Here is a 22,675-nt window from a genome sequence, read left to right as displayed (position 1 = left end):
TTTTTTGACGATTTTAAATTTTAAGGTCATTTTTGCATTTAAAGATTTTTGGAGCATTTTAAAGTTTTTTTTAATTTAAATTTTAAATTTTATTTTAAAATTTGCACATATTTTTACATTATTTTTATAATAAATATAATATGATCTAAAGTCTAAACCTATGGGTAAAGAAAAAAAATTAACTTTCAGATTGAATAAGTAGGTTGTCTAAATGATAAATTCTATCTGTAAAACTGTTAAACAACCATTTAAAAGTTTAAAATGTATATTATAATTTATACCAAATTTATTTTAGAATTTATATCTTTAATTTTAAAAATAAAAATAATTTAGTGTACCGTTTAGAATTGTTAGGGTATTTTTAAGTTTTTTTAGAACATTAAAATCATCAATAATAATTATGATAATCATCCCAAAAAAAGCCAAAGGGGACACAACTTCGCTACTTGCCCCCCCCCCACACCTGTGGACGCCCTTAATTACTGTTATAATAATTTATGAGGAAGTGAGGAATCTTGTATGAAACTTACAAGCTTTTTGACCCAGATGGCAAAAAAACTTTCTTATACCTGTAAATAGCTCAGTCAAAATATTTTTTAATTATACCATGTAAAGAAAAATCTAATTTAAATATTTTGTGAAATTTTCAGACGGTTGTTCATTATTAAACTAAACAAAAGAAGAAAATCCTTTAATGAGAAATCCTTATAGCATTTACGGTTGAATATCTAATGTCAACAAATATGTATCTTCAAACGCTCATGACAAATTAATTTGACTTTCGGGTAAACTCTTCTTTTTTGTTTAAGTAGTCAAAATTTTGAGGAATCTTGTATTACATTTTCAAATCATACAAAAAGGAAAATTGTTATGAATTTTGTTAAGATTCTAACTTCAGACGCTCTTAAAAAAATATAATGAATATACACTCAACTTCTTTTTTAATGACACTAATAACAACTTATAAAGAACCTTGTATTACCAAGCAACCATTTTTTTGTCGACCTAACCTATACAATGTTAGTTTATATGTACCTGTACCTACTATAATTTAAATACTCGGATGTACGATGCATTTATCAATTATCTTAGATACCTACCAATATATTTTTTTTTGATAATAGAGGTAGGTAAACAATACCTCATTTTGCAATTTCGTATGACCAGTTTAACATATTATTATTTTTGTTTTAACTATTTTGTCTCTATGCACATAAAGTAAATATAATAAAAACAATTTAGGTTATATAATTTCCTGAAATTATCTGTTATCAAATCAGTTTATTACAGACGAGTTACACATAAATATAACTGAAACAAAAACCTAACACATGATGTACAAAATTATTTCGTAAGGTAAACAAATACAATTTTTAAGTTTTGAAACAATTAAGTATTGTAAGTACATCAAAAAAAAATGTTAATATTGACGTGTTAACCACGAACAACTTGAATAACTCACAAATTTAACTTTGTGGCCAGGTTTTTAGTTGCCCTCAAAATATAATTATCATTTTTAAATAAGCGAAACAAACTTGAACGTACAAACTTAACAAAAGAAAAAAATGTAATGACCTTTTTAAATTAACAATCATATACACAATATTTGCTGAAAAAGAAATATTTTAAGTGATGCAGTCACCATTTTAAATTAATGTTTTTTGTTTTGTTTTTTCAAGAAGAAAGAGTAATTTTTTACACTGTTTCTTAATATATATATATATACAAATTACATACATAAATAATTACTATGATATATAAAAATTTATCGAAGAATATTAACGAATTCTGTAGAATTTTTTTCTGTGGAATGAAAAAAATTCATCATTTATTACAAAATATGATTAGTTGTCGAACACAAATTATGTTTAATCATAACATTATTTGGCAAAAATTTCATATGTCTCCAAGAACACCACTGTTATCTCGTTTGTATTCCAAAATGTTGGATCTACCATTGATTTTCTCTTTTTCAACATCTTGCCAAGCTGAATAAAATAATAAAATAAAAAATATATAACATTATAACATTTTGTAGTACAGTATAATATTTAGTATAATATTATATTATATAAATATTCGAAAACTTGGAATAAACAACATTTAATTTCCCATTAATTATTAGTTTTCAAATTTAGAAGTCCATACAGTATAACTCTCGGGGGAAAAAATGCTATGTAATATTAAATAATATTATTTCAAGACCAAAATAAGTTGTGTAAAAAGTGAGTACTTCTGTTATTTGGAACTGTTTTAAATATAATATTTTACAATAATAATAGTAATAATATGTATGCATGAAAACCAAAATAACAAAAAAGACATTTTTCAGTTATAAAATTCATGGTTTTATACTATGTATACTAGTTATAAATTAAAAATGCAATTAAATTTTTAATTACCTTGTTTGATGAACAATATCACTTCTTTATAGTTGTACTCTATAGGCATAGGAATTGGTGCTGGAGGTGAGTAATCATTACCACTATCACACAGTAAATTTTGGTCAATTTCAAATCCAAAAGACAGGCTTGTATCCACCTCATACTTATTATACATAATTGGGCTTTGTTTTTTCTTTGACGGTACACGCACAGTCAGCGAGGCGCTCTGTGGGGGGACCGCTGCAGGAACTTTGTTTAAAACGGCAGTCTTTTTAACGGTCTCAATATCCGCTTTTTGGGGTTCATGCACAATATATGTGACATGCACATCCCCATTGATACATTCATTATCGTAATTTACATTACTCGCTATACTGTCAGCATTTCGCTGCGGTAATGCAACAGTAACTGTTGGTATTGACTCTTCAGAAGTGGTAACTACACAGGCTGGTTTAGTCAAATCAGTTTTAGGAGCTTCTTTGTATGATGGCTGTTTAGAAGGTGTAGATGAGGCAGGCAGAGAGTGTACAGAATCTAGATCAGAGTTATCTTCAGATTTGTCAGAATGAGGCATTGAAGATGTGGATTTCCTTCTTTTTTTATTTTTTACACTTTTAGGTTGTGTATACTGTGACAATAAATATGAGTCATGGGGAGGAAAGTTACTAGTGGTCGTATTTAATTTATTTTGTGATTTTTGTTTTTTTCTCCTCTGTTTATTGGTAACCAACAAAAAATCAGCAGAATCTGTATCTTGTGACTCTGATGATAATACATCAAGTCTCTGTTCAGTAGACGCAAACTTCTTAGAAGATTGATTTTGTTTTGGTATTTTTTTTTTACTTTTTTTACTACTTTTAATTGATTTAGACTCATCGTCTGAACTATCCATATGTTGAAAGACTGTTGTAGATACTTCTTCAACACTATTATACTTGGTCATTTTCATTTTACCATTTTTTGGCCTACCACAATCATCATCAGAACCTTTTCCATTTCGACTTTTTATTTTATTTTTTGTTTTACTACCTTTATTTTTTTTATTATCACCACTTTTATCTCCAATGAACTTTAAGATTTCATCAATATTTTTGTCCCCTCGATATCCTTGAATATCTTCAGAGCGAACAATTTCATCTCTCTATAAATTGAAAATTTTATAGTTTTATATAAAAATTAAAATGCTTTAATATAATTATAATCATCAACAAACCTTCTTTAATTCCTTTTTTTGCTTATTTCTTTTAATTGCAGTATTACTAGTATCTTCAGTATTGTTTCTCTAAAAAAAATAAAACAACAAAAAGGATTAGATTTTGACAGAAATATTGGTTTACATATTAGTCATGACCATAAATTTGTAATTAAATTATATAATATCTTGCAAATTTAATTTATAAAATATGTAAGTTTAAATTACATACAGTTTTCACCAATGTTGCACCAATAAAACTTATTTAAAGTACACGGAAAACTAAAAAAAATATATTATTTACTTCAAAATTAGACATACCCTATTATTATTATATGCAGTCTGTAATCCTAGGTTATCTGAAACATTTTAAAATAATACATCACAATTAGAAAAAAATTGCAAGTAAATGAAAAATTAAAATATTAAAAATCATTCTGAACTGTCCAAAACTTTAACAATTTTTTTAATATATATTTATACCACTACAATTAATAAAAATTAAAAATAGAATAAATACTTTTTTATGTATATTTATTTATTTAACATTACAATTTTTATAAAAACAATAATGCATATTATTTATTTATTGCATATTGCTATTTAAAATAAAAAAAAAAATATACATTAAATATTCAATGAAACTAAAGTATTTTTTTAAAATTGAATAAAAATTAAAAATTAAGGAAGCGCTGAAGAAAATATTACCTATTTTTATCAAACTAATAAAAAAACTAAGTATTGTATTTGAAACAAATTCACATAATCAATTTTTATGTAAATAAATTCACCTTATAAATAAGTTGAAATTATTTAATTTTAATCCTTACCATACACCACAGCATAAGACCATTTTTATAAATATAAGTATGAATAATTTAAATTCTTTGCATCTTATAAAAACCAACAAAAACCACTTTAAGCAATTAAAATTAAAGCCAAAATTAAAAAGTTTTAATTCTTGAATACGTGATTTGTTAATTAATCCTACAAATAATATGTGCATGGCAGTGTTGACATCAAGTCAGCTAAAATGTATATTTTTCACGAAAAATATTAGGTGATTTATTATTACTTATTAGTTATTATTAACCACAAGATTGACTAAATCAATTTAATAAATTATAACTTTTTACATGAATTTTTATAAACCAAATGATAGCTTTTGTTTAATTGTACAATAGAGTTAAGGAAAAAAAAATATATAAACAATACACACTAAATACTGTTTAATATAAATAAGAATTTGTCAATTATCATGTCAGTAGATCTTAAAATGTGCTTCGTGATTATGTGTTAGTTAAAAAAAGTATACTTAAATTTCAACTAAATAAATTTAATTATATTATTTTAATTTTGATATACCATGTGTTCGTGGTAACTTAGTACCTTTTGCAATTTTCTTTAAATTTGGTTATGGAACATGAAACTAGATTATTATCCATTTATCTGACTCACAATTGTATTAACTCATGCATGGTACACGCAACACAAGTTACATTTTTTTAATAAGAATCCTTTAGCATTATATATTTGGATAAGTCAATTTATTAAGTCATTTTTTGTACCTGTTAACTTATATACTAAATCTAAAATTGATTAAATGAGAGCTTTTTCAATTTGATGTTTGTTTTGTATACAGTCTCAATTTTCAAAAAGCATACTAAACTTAAGAGTTATTATTCTAATAATAATCAGTCAAATTGTTAAATTTTAATTATATCATAGTTTAGAAGTTAGATCTAAAAAGTACATGCACACATTTGTTTATTTTATTTGAAATAGCTTTCATAAAGTCAATTCTGGATTTAGAATACAGGTTGATAGATCAGTGTGACCAGTCAGAATATGTTATTAAAAATAAGAGTTATAGTTTAAAAATAATAAAGTTGTACAGCACATCATGCACAGAGTAAACAAAATAAATAAAAAGTTGGGCAAGTGGTTACCACTCTGCTGTACAGTTGGTGGCTAGAGGATGGATGTGTTAAATTTTAATTAAATTATAGAAAATGTTTGTATAGAAAATTAGATTCTAGGCAAAGATAGTTAGCCTAAGTATACTTTATGATATTATTGGTGTTAAAATATTTTATTTTACTATTAAACATTCGTAATACAGTAGATTGAATACAATTGTTTCTAAATACATTTTATTTTAAAACGTAATTGTGTGTATAAAATATTAAAATATAATAATATACTTTTAAAGTTTCAAGTAACCATAAATATTTTTTTTTTAAATTACAACGAAATAAACATTTGGTGAAAATTTCAAGTTCTATAGGTTTTAATTTTATTGAATTATAACAAAATAAGAAAATTGTTAATTTATGGGTAAATATCCAATGACAAAAAAAATAGAGCTTCAAAAGCTTTAGAGCTTCTGAAAAAAAATTAATTTAACTTTTCAGTAAACATTTTTTTAATAAGGTAGAAAACTTATGAGGAATTTTGTATCCAATTTTAAAATTGTAATATAAAAAGAAATTTTTTTATGTATTTCTATGTTGTTAAATTTCTAACTTCAGACACCTATAAAATATTGATTGTGGAATAACGTTCAATTTTTTTTTTAATTCCACCAACAACAGCTTGAGGAACTTTATATTAAATTTTCAAGTTTATTAACCAAACCAAATATGTTTTGTGTAAACATAACATTTTTTTTTTTAAAACATCATTGTAAAATCAATATATTTATCGTTTCCGTTCAGAATCTAAAATGGTAAGTGAAACAAAAAGTGATTGCTCAGGAATCAGTAGTCTAGTTTCATACTCCAAAAACTGAATTAAAAATTATTAAAAAAATATTAATTTTAGAATGCCTAGGTTGAGGTAAAATTGTATTTGTCTTGGCAATGTTGCCACGTTAAGAGGATGTCACACCCGAATGTGTTGTTCTGTCTTACACACGTGCGATATACCAAATTTTCATTTGCTAGTTTTAATAGGATGCTGTCAATTTTGATATTAGAGTGAATTGACCGACCTAATATCAAACTTTTAAGTAACAACATTATCTATGTTCTCCCGTTGGTTTTTTACAAGATTTTAGTTTTTAAATTAGTTATGAGTATGTAAAACATCAATATTTTAAAATGGTCATAATTTACTTAAAAATTAAAATATCTTTAAACCAACAAGAGAACACAGAAAATACTGTGAACTAACAATTAAAAATTGAACATAATACTAAAAAATTGATAATAACTAAATTCACTCTAATATCAAAACTAACAGCACACTATTGAAACTACCAAACAAAAATTTGCTATGTCGTTCGTGTGTACGACGGAGATAACACATCAGGTTTGACATCCTTTTAAAGGAAAATTATTGTGGACTGCTACCACTTTAGTGTGTACGGGCCCTCAAAGTGAATTTATTGTTTCGGTAAACATACAGTATAATAAAGTTTAATAAATGTACAAATATTAGGTTTATGAATTTTAATTTATATTTCAGTTTTCTAGGAAGTGTCACAATCCGAAAAGTTTGAAAACAATCATCACAGTTGTGTACATAATTATTCATTGATACTACTGATACAAGAAATTAATATAATACTATGGATTATAATTTTCTTATTTGTATTATACTTATTGAACTGTAACACAAATAGGTATATTTTTTCTTAGATATTCAATTATTCAAATATAATAAAATGTGATGTTTTCAAGTAAAATTTTTAAGTTTAAACATCTATAATATTAATATATACTGTTTCTGAAATTAAAATATTGATAAAACTTGATGTAATACACTAAATGTCTGTTTGTTTTAATTGTATAGTTGTAGGCATGAAGTGGCTTGTAATCATAATAGCATGAGCAATTAAGCATTATGTGTAATCATAACTTAGGACCTACAAGTTAAAAATCAATGTTTTTGTTATTTTACATAAGAAGAATGATAAGTCTAAAATGTTGAACAAAAATATTAAAGAATCTTATAGAAAATAAATAAATATATTATTGAATAAAAAATTTGATTTTCATTTAAAGTTAAATTTAATTGTATAAATACCTATTAAAACTCCAATAATTCTAAAATCTGGATCAAAAAAAATAGATGAAACCCATAGAAAATTAAATAAAATATTAATTTCAACATTGAAATGGTTGTACAATAATGAATATTGAAATTTAAGGTCAGTTAAGTTTTATCAATTATATTGTGTTACTATGATTTAAAAATTATTATTGTATTTAGCTTGATTCTAATTAACATTTTGAAAGTATGCCTATCAACTACAAATTGTACAGAAAAATAAATGAGTTCAGCGATATTAATATACTTAGAATGAATGTAATTATAGTAAATAACAAGTTACCATTTGGTGTTAAAAAATGCAAACTCATTGGTTGTGAAAATCCATTATAAGGATTTTGATAGCAATTAATTTGGCCGCCAAATAGGTGTAACAAACGATGGTCTATCACTTGTGCATCTTTATTAAAATCCGTTACCACTGTAGCTGGCTGAAGTAAACAGTTTTTCACGTCTTGATCGCCCTCACCTGAAGTCCGTGGCAGTACTTCCAAATAGAATATAAAAAGCATGCCAATTAAAAATGAAAAACAAAAACAAAACAAGGAATATTCTGCATTTTGAAAAAAGTTAGATAATTAAAAAAAGAAAAACACCACACACTCCAATAAATTATTAAATAATTCATTCCTTAAAATGAAATCAATTGTTAGCAATATTTTGTATAATAAAGTGTCAACAACTCATATTCATATATGGTTCATTAGTTCTAGATTAATTTAACTATAATTAATTGTGCCTCTGCCTTTCAAGTTAATTGAATATTATTTTTAGTATTTAAAATAAAGGTTACGGTTAAGTTTCTAAAATATACTATTATTTGTAGGTTTTAATAACTATACATGATGTTCAATACAAGAAAAATTAAAATAATTTGTTAATATTATAAAAAGTTTTTTTCAGCTTTAAGCAATCAAAGTTAATAAAAAATGTAATAGTAAATAATTGCAAGCCTAACAATTAAAAATACAGTAAAAAAAAAATATTTTATGTTTTTATTTAAGTAGATATTCTAGATTTCAATGTCAAAATATACAATTGTATAATAATACTGCTGAAGTAATACTTTAAAATCAGATTCATTATTCAATTAAGCATTTATTAATATTTTTAAAAGTGATATATTAAAATTTACTTTTAAAAATAAATTAAACAAAGCTTGTCAATATTATCATGTTGCAGAAACAAAGCAAGTAATTAATTGAATTGACAATCACTTACCCAATCAGATGAAAACAAATCTAAATAATTAATTTTAAATACATACTTCATGCAGTTTATATGAATAAAATTAATACTCAATATAAATTATAACAAGCATTGTACATATAATTTGTGTAATCAATAAAGTTGAAAAAAAAAATTATAAAATAAATATTTAATCAAATATATAAGATAACATTTCCTTTAAAATGTATGGACTACTCAATATTAAATATTAAACCAATACATAACAAAACCAATTACAAGTGAATATTATTTTCTAGTAACAGACCACAAAAGAAAAGCACAATTAATTACATAGGTACTGAATAAAAAATGTGTATTTTTTTTTTTTTAATTGCCGTGGAAAATCTATTAAAACTTTTAAAAAGCTACTTAAGCATAAATGCAGGAGCTATGATTTCCAATTTGAACTTTTTAAAGCAAAATAAATTTGTAAGTATATATTTTATCCTTGAAACAATTAAAAATATATTACCTTTAGTCATTCCGTCTTTGGAATCTTTAGTGTATGGTGAAGCATCTATTTCCATGTAGGAATCATGGTCTTCATAATTTTGACTTGATTGCTTCAAAAAAAAAAAAAATTTAATTACAATGACAGTTATTATTGAATATTCTAGAAAAAAATTTAAATAATGAATTGTTTAGTATCTTCGTATCTATAGAAATTAGGTTTTAAAAAATCAAAATATTCCAAGTTATTTTGCAGCTAACAAATATAGTACATTTTTATCTGTCTTGTTATGATTAATATGAAAAATAAATTATTGTTAATATTTTCATTTAAATGATTAAAATTATTTTTAATTGACAACTTGAAATATAAAATACAAAGAAAAATCAAATCAAAGTTGGTACAAATATTAGTCATTTGATAGTTCATTAAAACAACTTGAAAACAGTATTGGAGACACTTGAAGACAAATTAATAAGAATTTATGAAAAATAAGGTATCGGACAGTTGTTTTGTTTTGCTATGCCTATCCAAGAGCAGGAGAGTGTTCTATGATTATAAAATATAAACGCAATGATATTCGAAGCCTAAATTAGTTCACTATAGTAAAACATTTATAAATGTTAAATTCTGGATTGTAAAAAATAAAGCAGATGTTCATTTTGTTAAAATGGTGGTCGTTGTTTTTACATGTCATGAATATATTTTGCTAGTAGTTTTCCATATGTTAAATAAAACTATTCAGAGATTTATTTCTTTTAAACATAATCTAATAAAGTTTTTTTTATAAAGGATATGGGAAACTTGTTCATTACATAAAAGCGTTCAAATTATAAACAATTTATTATTAAGTTAAATCTCACAAAGTTATAACTAAAATGTAATTAAAAACGAATTTGTTACATATTATAGAAAATTATTATTGGGTGTTTCTGGAATGTGATCTAATTATTATATTTCCAAGGTCATCAAATTATAAAATTTAACACAGTTAGGCTTTTAGTTTTTTCAATGTATTGTATTACTATAATTAATATTGTGAGACCATTTCCACATATTTAGATAACTAAAATTAAATATAATTTATATTATATACCTAAATATAAATAATAATTTTATTTAACAATTATTTTTCACCAGATATAAAATGTAACTATTAATTATCCATTCAAATATAAATAGGAAATGTATTATTATTTTCAATAAATGATAAATAAAACAAATTTTCAATAATGTTATAGGTATTTATTATAAATTACTATACTATTATTGTTTCTATTAAAACTATTGTTAAGTTGTGAACATTTATGTTATAACAAATAATTTGAAATAACCATCAGGAATTTGATGTGGGTTTTATACATTTATTTAGATATTTAAAATTGGTCTATTAAGCAGATTGTGGTATACTATAATAAAGATAAATTGTTGTATCCATTAATTTTAGTAGAGTAATAATAAAATTATTACTCTTGTGAGTTTGTCATAATATAAACTTGTTCTACCTACTAAGTTTTGAAAATGTTCACCAAATGTTTATCTTATAATTAATGACCACTATAACCAATGTTGAATTTTGATAATCTATACTTAAAAGTAATAACTCGATTGATTTAATAACAATTTTCATTTATTTTAACTAAGTATTTACATATATTCAAATTTAAAACAATATGTTTAATAATAGTTCAATATGTATTTATGAATTTTAAAAATATAAATAAAATAACAGAACATTAATTATGAAATTACATATTCACTAAAGTTAATAAACCTTTCACTCATATGCCAATATTTTTTCTACTCTGTTCAAAATATTATACTATTTTAAAAATTGTTTTTCAACATAATTATGGCTGAGATAAGAAACTAGTCTGACAGCCTTTTAATGAATCAATTTATCATTGTATACATAACTATATTATCCCTGTCTTCATAGTCTTCATATTAAATAGTTGTTAATTCTTAACCGTAAGTTCCTATTGTTAATAAATAATATACTGAAGTGTTAACTTTTGTAGTGTAACCTAAGCTAGAAAACATTGTGCATGTTATTGAACAATAGAAATGTATAAAAATATATTTCTAAAGAACAGACTATATTGGTACCTATTATACTAGAGCTCAATCTTGATTTATTTTTTAATATTAAATAAGAAATAGTGACAACACTTTTATCAGTGCAAAAGGAGTAATTACAATACAACTAATAGATGATTCAAGAAATATTTTTAGTGTTACTTTAGTTTTATTTATATTTACCTTGCACAATAATGGTGTGGTAAATCGATCATCTATTTTAGTCTCATCTTTACCGGGACAGATTTCCAAACTTGCATGACTAGTATAATTTGACATATCTTTAACCTGAATTTCTTCATACCCAAAGTCTCCAAGATCAACCACTTTATCTACATTTTTAGCCATTTTTGATGACTCTGCAATTTTCTTACGAGTGTTTTGGGTATTTTTCTTATTTATCAATACAGATATAGCTTGTGCATGATTAACATGACTTGGCAATGAACCTCCTTCTAGTTGACGGGCACTAACTTTGGTAGTGACACCAGAGAGCCGCTTTTTAAAATCTGGTGCTAAATCAAAAGCTTCAAGAGAAGAATTTTCCTTGATGTGTTGGTCTTTAGATGATAACTTATCAAGATCAGTCTGGCTATCAACTAAGCGTTGATTGTGCAATGGTCGCTTTACATCATCTTCTCCATTTTGAGTCACATCTTCCAGCAGATTCTGTAACATAAACTATGCAATATTTAATCTTATCTAAAAATGGTTTTGTAGTTCTGCTAAGATGATGTATATAGTTATAAATAACAAACTAAAAATTGACAAAACAATAAATATAAATCTATAATTTTTTAACATGTTATCACGGTTATCTCTAATGTCTTACAAATATTTACTAATTTTAACTTAATTTAACATAAAATTTAGTTTTCAATAATAAAACTTAAAATTTATAATTTAAAAAAATTAATTTACTTTTATTATAAATCACATATATTTATTATAGGTAGTTTGGATATACTTGATTTATGATAATATTATATAAAAATTAAAATAATTGGTACTCAGTCAAATAATTACTTTTTTTATCAATTTAAGTAGCATTAATTATTGTTAATTATATTTAAAGACCGGATTTATATGTTTTTACATATCGTTACTGGGTCAATGTAGTCTTATGAAAGTGAAAAATATGGACAATTTATTCAATTCTAAATGCGTGGAAAAAAGTTGTTTTGCATATTTGAGAATATTTCATGGGCAAGAGAATATTTAACCCATTTAGCATATTTTGGAATAATTCGTAAATTGTGAGAAAAAATTTGTATTTATTTTTAATTTTAATATTACGGTATTTTTAAGAGGATATAATGAGAATATTTGAAGGTTTTTTTTTAGAGAATATTAGCATCATATTTTAGGTATTTTAAGAGAATATAAATATATATAAATCTGGTCTTTAAAAAAAATTAATAAATAGTAACATGATTCAAATAATGGGTGATATTAGGTAAATTTATTTCTTTATTTTCAAAAGAAGTTTAAATGAATAAACATAAAATTTCAATATGCAGCTTATAGGTGACGTAAGTTGATTCAAATTTTAATTTATAGATGAATTATTTGCATTTAAAAATATAGATATATATATATAGATTATAAATATTATAGTACCAAACTCAAATTAAAGACTTCCGCATAAGGCACAGGTTTCTATATACAGTAGTAGGTACGTGTAGTCTGTGAAGTCAATCTGTGGCACGGACTAAGATAGATCCTATATAGTCAGTGTTCTGTTATATAAAGTCCGTGAACATTAGAGAATATCATCTAATGTTCATGGTACAATCCTAACAATATTGATAATACATTAATACCCATGGATGAAACAATTTAATGTAAATAGTCTCCGTGATTATCCCAAACGCATACCTAGAAATAGGTTAGGTTAGGTTAGGTTAGGTTTATACTAGTTATTTCTTTAGGAATCACCATTTAAGATAGTATGGTTGCACATTCATTAGTGATAAACTGACCTACAGATTAAATCATTAAATAAATAGAAAATTTCGATTTGCTAATAGCGTACTAAGCGAATAAAATATTCAACCATAGTTACAAAGGCCAAGAAGGAGGTAACAAAAAACCAACTGTAAAATCAGATTACTAGGCGCGCTAATAGTAGATCGAAACAGCTGATTTCTGGATTAAATTCTGTTGCCACAATTTAAGGGCATTATCACTGATGGATGGGCATCTATCTTAAATCGTGTCCATCTCGTCTCCATTAACCACGATTTAAGATATACAGGTTGCGTATCGAACTCCCATAATTTGACCGGTGAACTAACTATCTGAAACAGCTGTTCCCAGTACTACTAGCACACCCTGAGGACAAATTTAAAGATTCAATAATACTGTATACTATAGGTATTAATGGTATCAAAAGCAGATAACCGTGGTAAGTGGTTTATATCGTCATGATATTATATATATATTTAACATATTTAAACCACAACGAGCGCTAGTGATTCTGGGCCCTCAGCTGTTTCAGATAGTTGGTTCACCAGTCACCGTAAAGCACTATTCGTTATAGGTCGATGTTTAACCTGTATATTTTAAATCGTGCCATTAACTATAGGCAAAACCCTGGCCATTAGATAACAGGTTTATGTTGAAGATAAATGATAAGTTTTGAAATCACGTATTTCAAATACATGTAAAACAGTCCGCAATTTTCCAATGACTATAGTACTTATCAATAAATACAAAATGTTTTCCTCTTTATAACGGGAACACTGTTTTTTCAAATTGATATTAAATCCTTAGTCATGAAGATTAGAACAAGGAGACAAAACTCGAACGGCCACTCACAGGCTGCACTGCGGTTGTAAAATGTAAAGGTTTACTTAAACCCACGTAGCATATAGGGATCATTAATGTTTTTTACGTTTTTGGAAAATATATTTATTATTTTAAACCACGACCCTTTATACATTTTATAGCTTAAGGGGATTCGATACCGTGATTTTCTGTTTTTGTCTAACACACACGTGACATAGTATTTTAGACGTGTTTTTTGCCAAACATTCCAATTGATCTAATAAGCGATATAAAATCTAAAAACAGACTTGAATTTTTGGTCAAGTCTACTTGAAATTAATTTTCCCACATTTTTGATATCATCCCCAAAATTCCTAAAATTGTCATATTAAAAAAAAGTATTTAAAAATTATTATATTTAAATTTTTGGAGAAGTTAAAATAAAAAAATAAAAAATGTGGAAAATTCGATTTTAAGTAGACTTGACGACAAATTTAAATCTGTTTTTAGAATTCTTATCGCTTCATTAGATCAATTGGTATGTTTGGCAAAAAACACGTCTAAAATACTATGTCGCGCCTGTGTTAGACATAAACAGAAAATCTTAGTATCGAATACCCTTAAAGAATTACGCATTCATGCATGTGCAATGTGCATATGTGTATATTTCATAAACATTTATTTTATTATTGTGTAAATAATCAAATCATAGAATCCGTTAACACTATATCTAGTTATTTGTTTACCACATATCTGTGTTCACAGATCACAGTAAGCCTGAGCCCGATACTAATCCGCGATGCACCATCCACATGTCGTGTCTCCTATTTTGATCAATCGTTTTGTACGGATATGTACAAAAATTTGTTTTTTAAGAATGTTCAATGTTTATACAGGGCTGTATTAGCGCATAGGCACTGTGCCTAGAAAGTAAAATGTGTGACTACAATTTTTTTGTAATAGTTTATGTTTTTTTTTATTATTTTTATAAGTTAATCTGTACGATTGTACACGTTAGCACAACAAGTAAAATGTAATGTATTTAAGAATAATACCCCGATTACTGTTAAGAGTATTTTAGGAAATAATAATAAAAAAATAATATCGTTTAAGTAATACAAACAATAGTTTATTATCGACTGCAATACGGTCGCTCCACGACTGTACGGTAGGTACTCACTAGTCTCGATAAATTATGGCAATGCAATTGATGCTGTAGACAAAATGACTGCTAGAGTTAAATTCAAAATTCAAACATTTTATGTTATAATATTATTGACAAATTGATCGTAGAAATGGAAAAACGAAAAGACGTATTTATAATTAGACGAAAGATTTAGTTTTTAACTGAATCGAGTTTAAAAGACGAAGAAATAAAAATAAAGTCAAATAATTTAGTTGAAGCCTATAAAACTGATTTGGAATCTGAATTTGTTAATGAGTTTTTAATCTTTTAGAGCTTTCGAGTAACTGGAATGTCTGTCAATGAAATTCTAATGAAACAAATAAATACTAAAATGGTAACAAGTTTTCCAAATGTAAACATTGCTTTCAGAATATATTTATCAATTTTTGGTACTTCGTGATATAATAAAGAAATATGCAAAATGGTATAGAATAAGTTGTTTTTTATGGATTTTGACAATTTAATTGTATATAATATATTTGAAGTAAAATGAATTGTTTTTAAGATCTATTAAAATTGTTATCATATAAAAAGTAATAAAAGTTTAGATTTGATTTTTATGTTGTAAATATTATTGTTTTTAAAGAATTAACACTAAGATTTGACACTTCCTCACTCAAACAGAAGGTTTCTTAACCATTTAAACACTGGACACTGCAGGGCAATGTTAGCGTGTATGCACTAAATGTACTGTGTCTAGGACCTACGATAGCGTTAATCCAGGCCTGTGTTTATGAAATACACACATATGCACATGTCATATATAAATGAGTTATTATACAAGCTATACAATTAAAAAAGAAAACATAGATTTTCCAAAAAAAAATAATGAATAATCCTTATTTAACGCGGGTTAAAGTCAATACTACCTTTGCAACCTTTGGCCGGTGTGATTCTTTTCGGGACGTTACCAGAAACGGAGTTTAGTCTCCTTATTAGTCTTCATGCAATCATGCGTATAGTAATAACTAATAAGTATACTTATTACCATATGCATGAAATCACAGACCTATACACCAATGGACAGCGTCTACCCATAGATAATCCCTATAAACAATCTCGGTCCCTAATGTGGATGAGAGATCGACTGCTTTTATTTAATGTGAACACTCCAGCAAGGGGTTTTGTCATTAATTTTATTTTTTTTATATAAAAATAAGATCTTTCAAAACCTAAAAATATTAAATGTTCATTCTCGCGTTATGAATTCTGCTGGCATGTTCATTCTTATATGACCACAAAAACCTTTCCAGATATACTTCATGGTAACGAGATAGAGTGAGAGAGAAAGGACTACAAGTTTGGGAATATCATGGAGGATCTACATTACGTTTTTCGTCTATGCGTATTATCAATATTGTTACAGTAATATCATAGACTTATTAATAAATGAACTGCGCGTCTCCCATACCATACTATTATAGGTTGCCAAATGCAAACATTGTTGGATGGATAGCCCATCGACCTTATCACACGGGCATGAACATTATGTGGCCACCACGATTTAAGATAGAATAGTCGCCCAATGCCCATCCATCAGTGATAATTCCTTTATATTGTGGCAACAGAATTAATTCCAGAAATCAGCTGTTTCGATCTACTACTAGCGAGCCTAGTAATCTGATTTAACAGCCGATTTTTTTACCTCCTTCTTGGCCTTTGTAGTAATATGGTTAAATATTTTATCCGCTTGGTACGCTATTAGCAAATCGAAAATTTCTATTTATTTAATGATTTAATCTGTAGGTCAGTGTATCACTAATGAATGTGCAACCATACTATCTTAAATCTTGGAGGTTACAAGGGATCTTATCAATTATCAAAATGGTAGTGTTCTATTATTGTGAAATAAAATTAATGATGAAACCCCTTTCCAGAGTGAGAGCACTATATAAAAGCAGTCTGTCTCTAATCCACATTCCGGCCCGCAAACTCTTATGTTGTTAATATAGGAATGGCCTATCCATTATTTTATTAGCTATGGTCCCGCTCTCAGTCTATCTCTCTATTTCTTTATAGGTTCTAGTATAATATTGATAATACGAATGGATGAAAAAATGTAATGTATCACTTGGACCTCGTCCGCTGGTTTGTCTCTCTAGTCTCTAAGCGCTGTCAGAAATTAGGATAATTAGTATATTATAGTAGTTATAATATTATATCAAGATAATTCAAAATATTTTGAATATCCATGTTTAATGTATCGATGCATCGAAATTTAATAAATCGATTATTTAGATGTATCGAATTCTTGGAAAAAAAATAAAAATCTCGATGTTTTTCGACGTTTAGTAAAAAAAAATTTGAATTCTGTTTTAAGCGTTCTATCATAGCTAAAACAATTTACAAATTAAGATTATATTTTTTCTCATAAATTTACATGGACCTTACATGTTGGTATGTACTGTTTCAAATAAAATATTTTTTTAAAAATATAAATTCAAAAATGTAAAAAAAACGTATAATATGAAAAAAACATCGATATTTTTTTCGATACATCGAAGACCAAAAATCGATGTAAAAACATCAATGTATCGAACAAAAATCATGATTTTTTTTTGCCCACATCTTGTTATATATAATAGCATTTTAAAATAGTAAATTTATTGTACATTTTAAAATGCTATGAGCAACTTTAAAATTTAAATTAAAAAAAAAACATATGTCATAATATTTTTAATTCTAATTTAGTAATGGGGCAATTCACTCTAAAATTAAACATAACAGAGTTAAATTATATATTTTGAATGTACTATTTGCTATGTTATGTGTTTGTAAGATGAAGAAAACGCATCTGGGTATGGCATCCAGGGGCGTAATTAAGGGGTGATGAAGTGGATACCCCTTCGGCCCTCCCAGAGCCTTCATCATATATTTATACAAGAAAATTAGTTTCTTTTATAAATCCTACAAAAAAACTAGGTATGTAAGTACATTATACAACATTATATTATACTACAAATAAAATTAATTTAATATTTTCAAAATTATTATTCAATTTTAGTGTACCCAATATAAAATATTATTTTGAAGAATTTATTATAATATTGTATGGGCAGTGTTGGAATTGGGAAAAATTAAGTAGAGGAGCTCAATCCAACAATTTAAAAACTCTGTTCCAAGGGCGCAATTACTCAACACAGACCCAGGAGGGGCCTTGCCTCCCCACCCACGCTCCTGGGTATAAAAAAATTCAAAAATTAAAAAACACCGATAAATGATAACCGCGTATAACTGAAACAGATAACATTTCATTCGGAACACGATTTGAGATGGTATACTAGCACACATCAGTATCTATGCCTTAGATAATATACTTGTATATTATGATCTATGAACTGTGAACTACTATATAGGCAAAACACAGGGTGATATTATAATTAATTAATAAACTTATATCAAAAATAATTATTTCGGACATTAGTTTGTACCATTCCCCTGTCCAAGTAAAAAAAAATAGTAGGATACGCAAAAAATAAATAAAAATAGTAGGGGAGCTCCGTCCCCCTGCGCACTCCCCCCCCCCAAATTCAAGCACTGTGTATGGGTACTAATTTTAAAACAAAATTTAATAACTTTGTGTATATGTTTAAGGATTTATGATAAAATAGTATTACCAGCTACCACTCACTACTGTACTTGAAAATGTAGTATTTATTATATTTATTTAGTATTAAGTATTTTGTGTGTATAAAATGTCTCCAACCCCCTCAAGCCAAATTTCTAATTACGGCTACTGATAGCATCCTTTTAAATTTTTGTTTTCATGGCTTATCAATAATCAACCATGAAGCAAGAAACTTTGAATATCGTTTAAGGCATTAAGCCATGCATGTTATTTTAAAACATCTTGTTAAAAATTACTTTATATTTCTAGTATAAGTATTATTATAGATTTAACTTTTATAGTTTTTACATTATATTATCATAAACACCATGATTCGTATCATAATCATTGGGAAAAAAAACGAACATAACAATTTTCTTAGTAAAGAAAAAAAAACTATGAATTTTTATAGAAAATGTGTCTATAAAATATGAGAAAGTAATTTGATATTTTAAAAATGAATTTATTGAGGTGGATATTTTATTTTACAAAAGCAATCAATTAGGTGCCTATTACCTTGGATTATAAAATAAAATGTCGGTGAGAAGATTTTTTTTAGGAAATTACTTATTTATGTATTTTTTATTTTCCAACTTGTACCAATTTAAAAGTATTATCCTAATTATTTCTAAGTAAATAATAATATTATCTTCTATGTTATAGAACATTTAAAAAAAATTACATATTCGATTTTAGATATATAATTAAAAATAAATTTGGTTAAAGACACAGATAAGTGTACAAACAAATAGGAATTAATATTGAAACGTTAAGTTAACAAAATTGATATCTGAAATAATACATACGTTATATAATTCGCTTTTAGTCTGTTTGGCCGTATCATATGCGACCACTTCTTCTAATAAGGACTTAAAACTAGCTGTGTTCAAATTCGATAAATCCAGTGACAATGATTTGGACTTGTTGTTCTGTATAAAAAAAAAAATGTGATGAAATATAAATATATAATATACAAAAATAAAAAAATTAGATAGGTACAATTCACAAATATAGGTACATGGGTAATACAGTATTATAAGGTATTATTATTATTATTATTATTATTATATGTGGACGGATAGATGCATAGATAAGAAATGCATGACCTTATGATTTAAAAAAAGGGCATTAAACGAGTATAATATATACCTATATATAGATTATAATAAGTATTCTAGCGTTGAGTAACAAGATTAGCAAGTGTGTCCGTACAAAGGCACTAGTAAGGTAAAATTGTCGATTTAAAGGGCGATTAAGAAAAAAAAAAAATCAAAGGCAATGCAAAAACGTACCGGAGAACACACGATGGACATACCTCGCCAGTCGCCACTATACACTCGCGCACTAACACGCATAAACGCACCGACGCACACACTGCAGTGCTTTTGATACAGAAAATTGATTACTCATTATTTCGTATATATAAATATATACAAACATAAAGCTATATTATAATAGTCGGGTGGTGTTGAGGCTTTGCAGTAATATTATGCGTTATTATTATTATTATTATTATTATTAATATTATTATTATCATCATTATTATCATTATCATCGCCGTCGTCGTCATTATCATGGTCGTCGCCCATCGGACGCAAAAATCCGGAATAGGTTAGGTAGGAATTCTCAATTCTGGAAGTATTATGGGCAGGTAGTAAGTACCTATTTTTGAACACAGAGAAATAACGCGACAGAAAAAAAAATGTACACGAATAAAAACGCTCAAGCAAACGCAGACCGACTGACCCGCACACGCGAATACGGACGATAACAATATTATTACATATAATATAATAATAATAATAATAATAATATAACATACCTAATGATATCGCTTAGATCGTACATAGGTACTAGGTATATAGATGGGGAAATGAAAAATATCTCAAGAGGTGCGCGCCCTTCTGTGTGCAATTCCTAATAATTAGGGCTTTGGAGACACGAATGATGACTGAAATTTAACGACAACGAGTGTGAGAAAAACCACTGGCCCGAGGACTGTCTATTATACTGTATAATTTGTGTATAACTACCGGTGACATGGTACGAAAAAGGTGTTGTTGGTGTGTTATTACTACTCACGTTCGAACAGTCGGCGGATTCTTGAATTTTCTTTTGAACTTCGCACGCGGCCGCCGACGAGCTTTTGTCGGGGGCTTTAGGTTCAAATTTGGGTTGCGGCAACGATGCCATTTATATATTACGTCGACGACGACGACGACGACAACGACGACGACGGATGTCGGGCGACCAGCGAGGCGGCGGCTTTTACGCTACGGTGCGCGTCATCTCCACGGCGGCAAAGAACGGCGGATACGACGACAGCGGACGGTGGCGGGACGGCGACGTTACGGCGGATGCGGTGGTGGCGAGTGGTGACGAACCGGTCATTCTAACGTCACACGCGGGGCCCGTCCGCGACCGGCAAAACTTAACTTGGGCACTTGGCACTTCCTACGACGGCGATCGCGTAAAGTCGACCCGTCGGCGAGCGGCGGGTAATACGCGATAACCGGTGGGCAGACCGATATAAGTATATAACACTCGGTCGTCGGCGAGCACTGTGTACGTATTATAGTAGTCGTAGTACGGACGACAGGACCGCGCGCGCACCTCACACAGTCCCACACGTACCGCGCACACGCACACAGGCACACATACTCGCGCCGGCGCACGTTGCGCACTCACGTCTCACGCACGCACGCACACACACACAATCAGCGGTTCCGACGCGGGCGCACACGCGACACGGGCACGTCGGCGGTCGGCACTACGGCACACCACACACACGGCAGCTGAAGCGTCGAGCGTGGAGTGTACACTGTATAGTGTGAAGCGTTATCATTTATCAGGTAGTCGGCACTCGGCCGAGTCGGCGCTCGTTTGCGCCACAGTGGTTATTGCGTGCAGCTGCGGCAGTGCGACGGCGATGTTTTATTGCGCTATGAACTGCACTGCCGCGGTCGCCGCCGTATTTTTTCTACAATTCTGTAACGTGGTTACTGGTTTTTGGGGTGGCCTATACCACCGGTCATAAACGGCTCCACCGCGATCATGATGGTGGGATGGTGGGACAGTCCAACAGACTGACCGATCTCGCTGACAGAGGATTGCGTTACGTTCCGATTTATCACGGCGAACTAAAATAAGTGGTTCACACTACACCGTGTCGTGTCCCGTATATTTAATACATGGGCACGGACGTACAGACGTGTACATAGGTAACAAAATGTTGGTAGCATTGTAGCACGTGGTTACCCACTTTTTTATTTAACTACACGTCATAGTGAAATGTGAATCTTCATCGTGAAGTCGTGAAACCAACTTGATGATATTTTTGAAAAATAACCCCGTCCAATTACCGGCTGGCGTCGAGATGCGTATTAGAATCTAGAACTAAGAAGTGGATACGCAGTGCCAGTATCGTGGCTAAAGCTCATCAACTTGATAAATAAGTAATAGCGTCATGGCACTCGATGACAGGCGTAAACCTCGGCCACTCATAGATAATAAATACATATTAAACGCGGCCACTATAAAAGTATAAAAGCCATCACCCGATCACCGTGATCGAATCAAAAAGATTACAAAACGTATTATCTGAATGTCCATGGAATACAATCAAATGCATCATTTATGCCAAGAAATATTGACGTCACTGATCACTATAAGATTCTGGTTAAAATAGCTTCAATATATTTTTATATTCATGTTTGAATCACCA

General features: G+C 28.2%; 1 protein-coding gene across 3 annotated transcripts; it reads right to left on the bottom strand.

Moving 5' to 3' along the window:
• Nucleotides 1-1,251: 1,251 nt before the first annotated feature.
• LOC132940510 (putative leucine-rich repeat-containing protein DDB_G0290503) lies at nt 1,252-21,742 on the bottom strand. Of its 3 annotated transcripts, none has more exons than XM_061008162.1 (9): nt 21,034-21,742; nt 19,758-19,880; nt 11,573-12,058; nt 9,332-9,422; nt 7,913-8,116; nt 3,898-3,935; nt 3,598-3,666; nt 2,403-3,525; nt 1,252-1,988 (listed from the first exon to the last, which is right to left on the bottom strand). In XM_061008162.1, the coding sequence occupies exons 1-9, from the start codon at nt 21,142-21,144 to the stop codon at nt 1,897-1,899; spliced, it is 2,337 nt and encodes a 778-aa protein (XP_060864145.1). In that variant the 5' UTR covers nt 21,145-21,742; the 3' UTR covers nt 1,252-1,896. The 3 variants fall into 3 exon arrangements, with proteins under 3 accessions (XP_060864145.1, XP_060864146.1, XP_060864147.1); XM_061008163.1 differs by lacking the exon at nt 21,034-21,742 and adding an exon at nt 20,244-20,413; XM_061008164.1 differs by lacking the exon at nt 7,913-8,116 and having other exon boundaries at nt 21,034-21,741.
• Nucleotides 21,743-22,675: the final 933 nt, after the last annotated feature.

Source organism: Metopolophium dirhodum, chromosome 3 (genome assembly GCF_019925205.1).
Source record: "Metopolophium dirhodum isolate CAU chromosome 3, ASM1992520v1, whole genome shotgun sequence".
NCBI lineage: Eukaryota > Metazoa > Arthropoda > Insecta > Hemiptera > Aphididae > Metopolophium > Metopolophium dirhodum.
The sequence above is the reverse complement of the archived record's forward strand: the minus strand, read 5'-3'. Positions and strand labels throughout refer to the sequence as shown.

Excerpts from the sequence above, each read along its gene's own strand:
- LOC132940510 (XM_061008162.1), bottom strand. The coding sequence starts at position 21,144 with ATGGCATCGTTGCCGCAACCCAAATTTGAACCTAAAGCCCCCGACAAA. Across the intron at positions 9,423-11,572 it reads CCACACCATTATTGTGCAAG|CAATCAAGTCAAAATTATGA; the intron begins GTAAATATAAAT and ends TTTTTTTTGAAG. Across the intron at positions 8,117-9,331 it reads CAAAGACGGAATGACTAAAG|TACTGCCACGGACTTCAGGT; the intron begins GTAATATATTTT and ends TCTATTTGGAAG.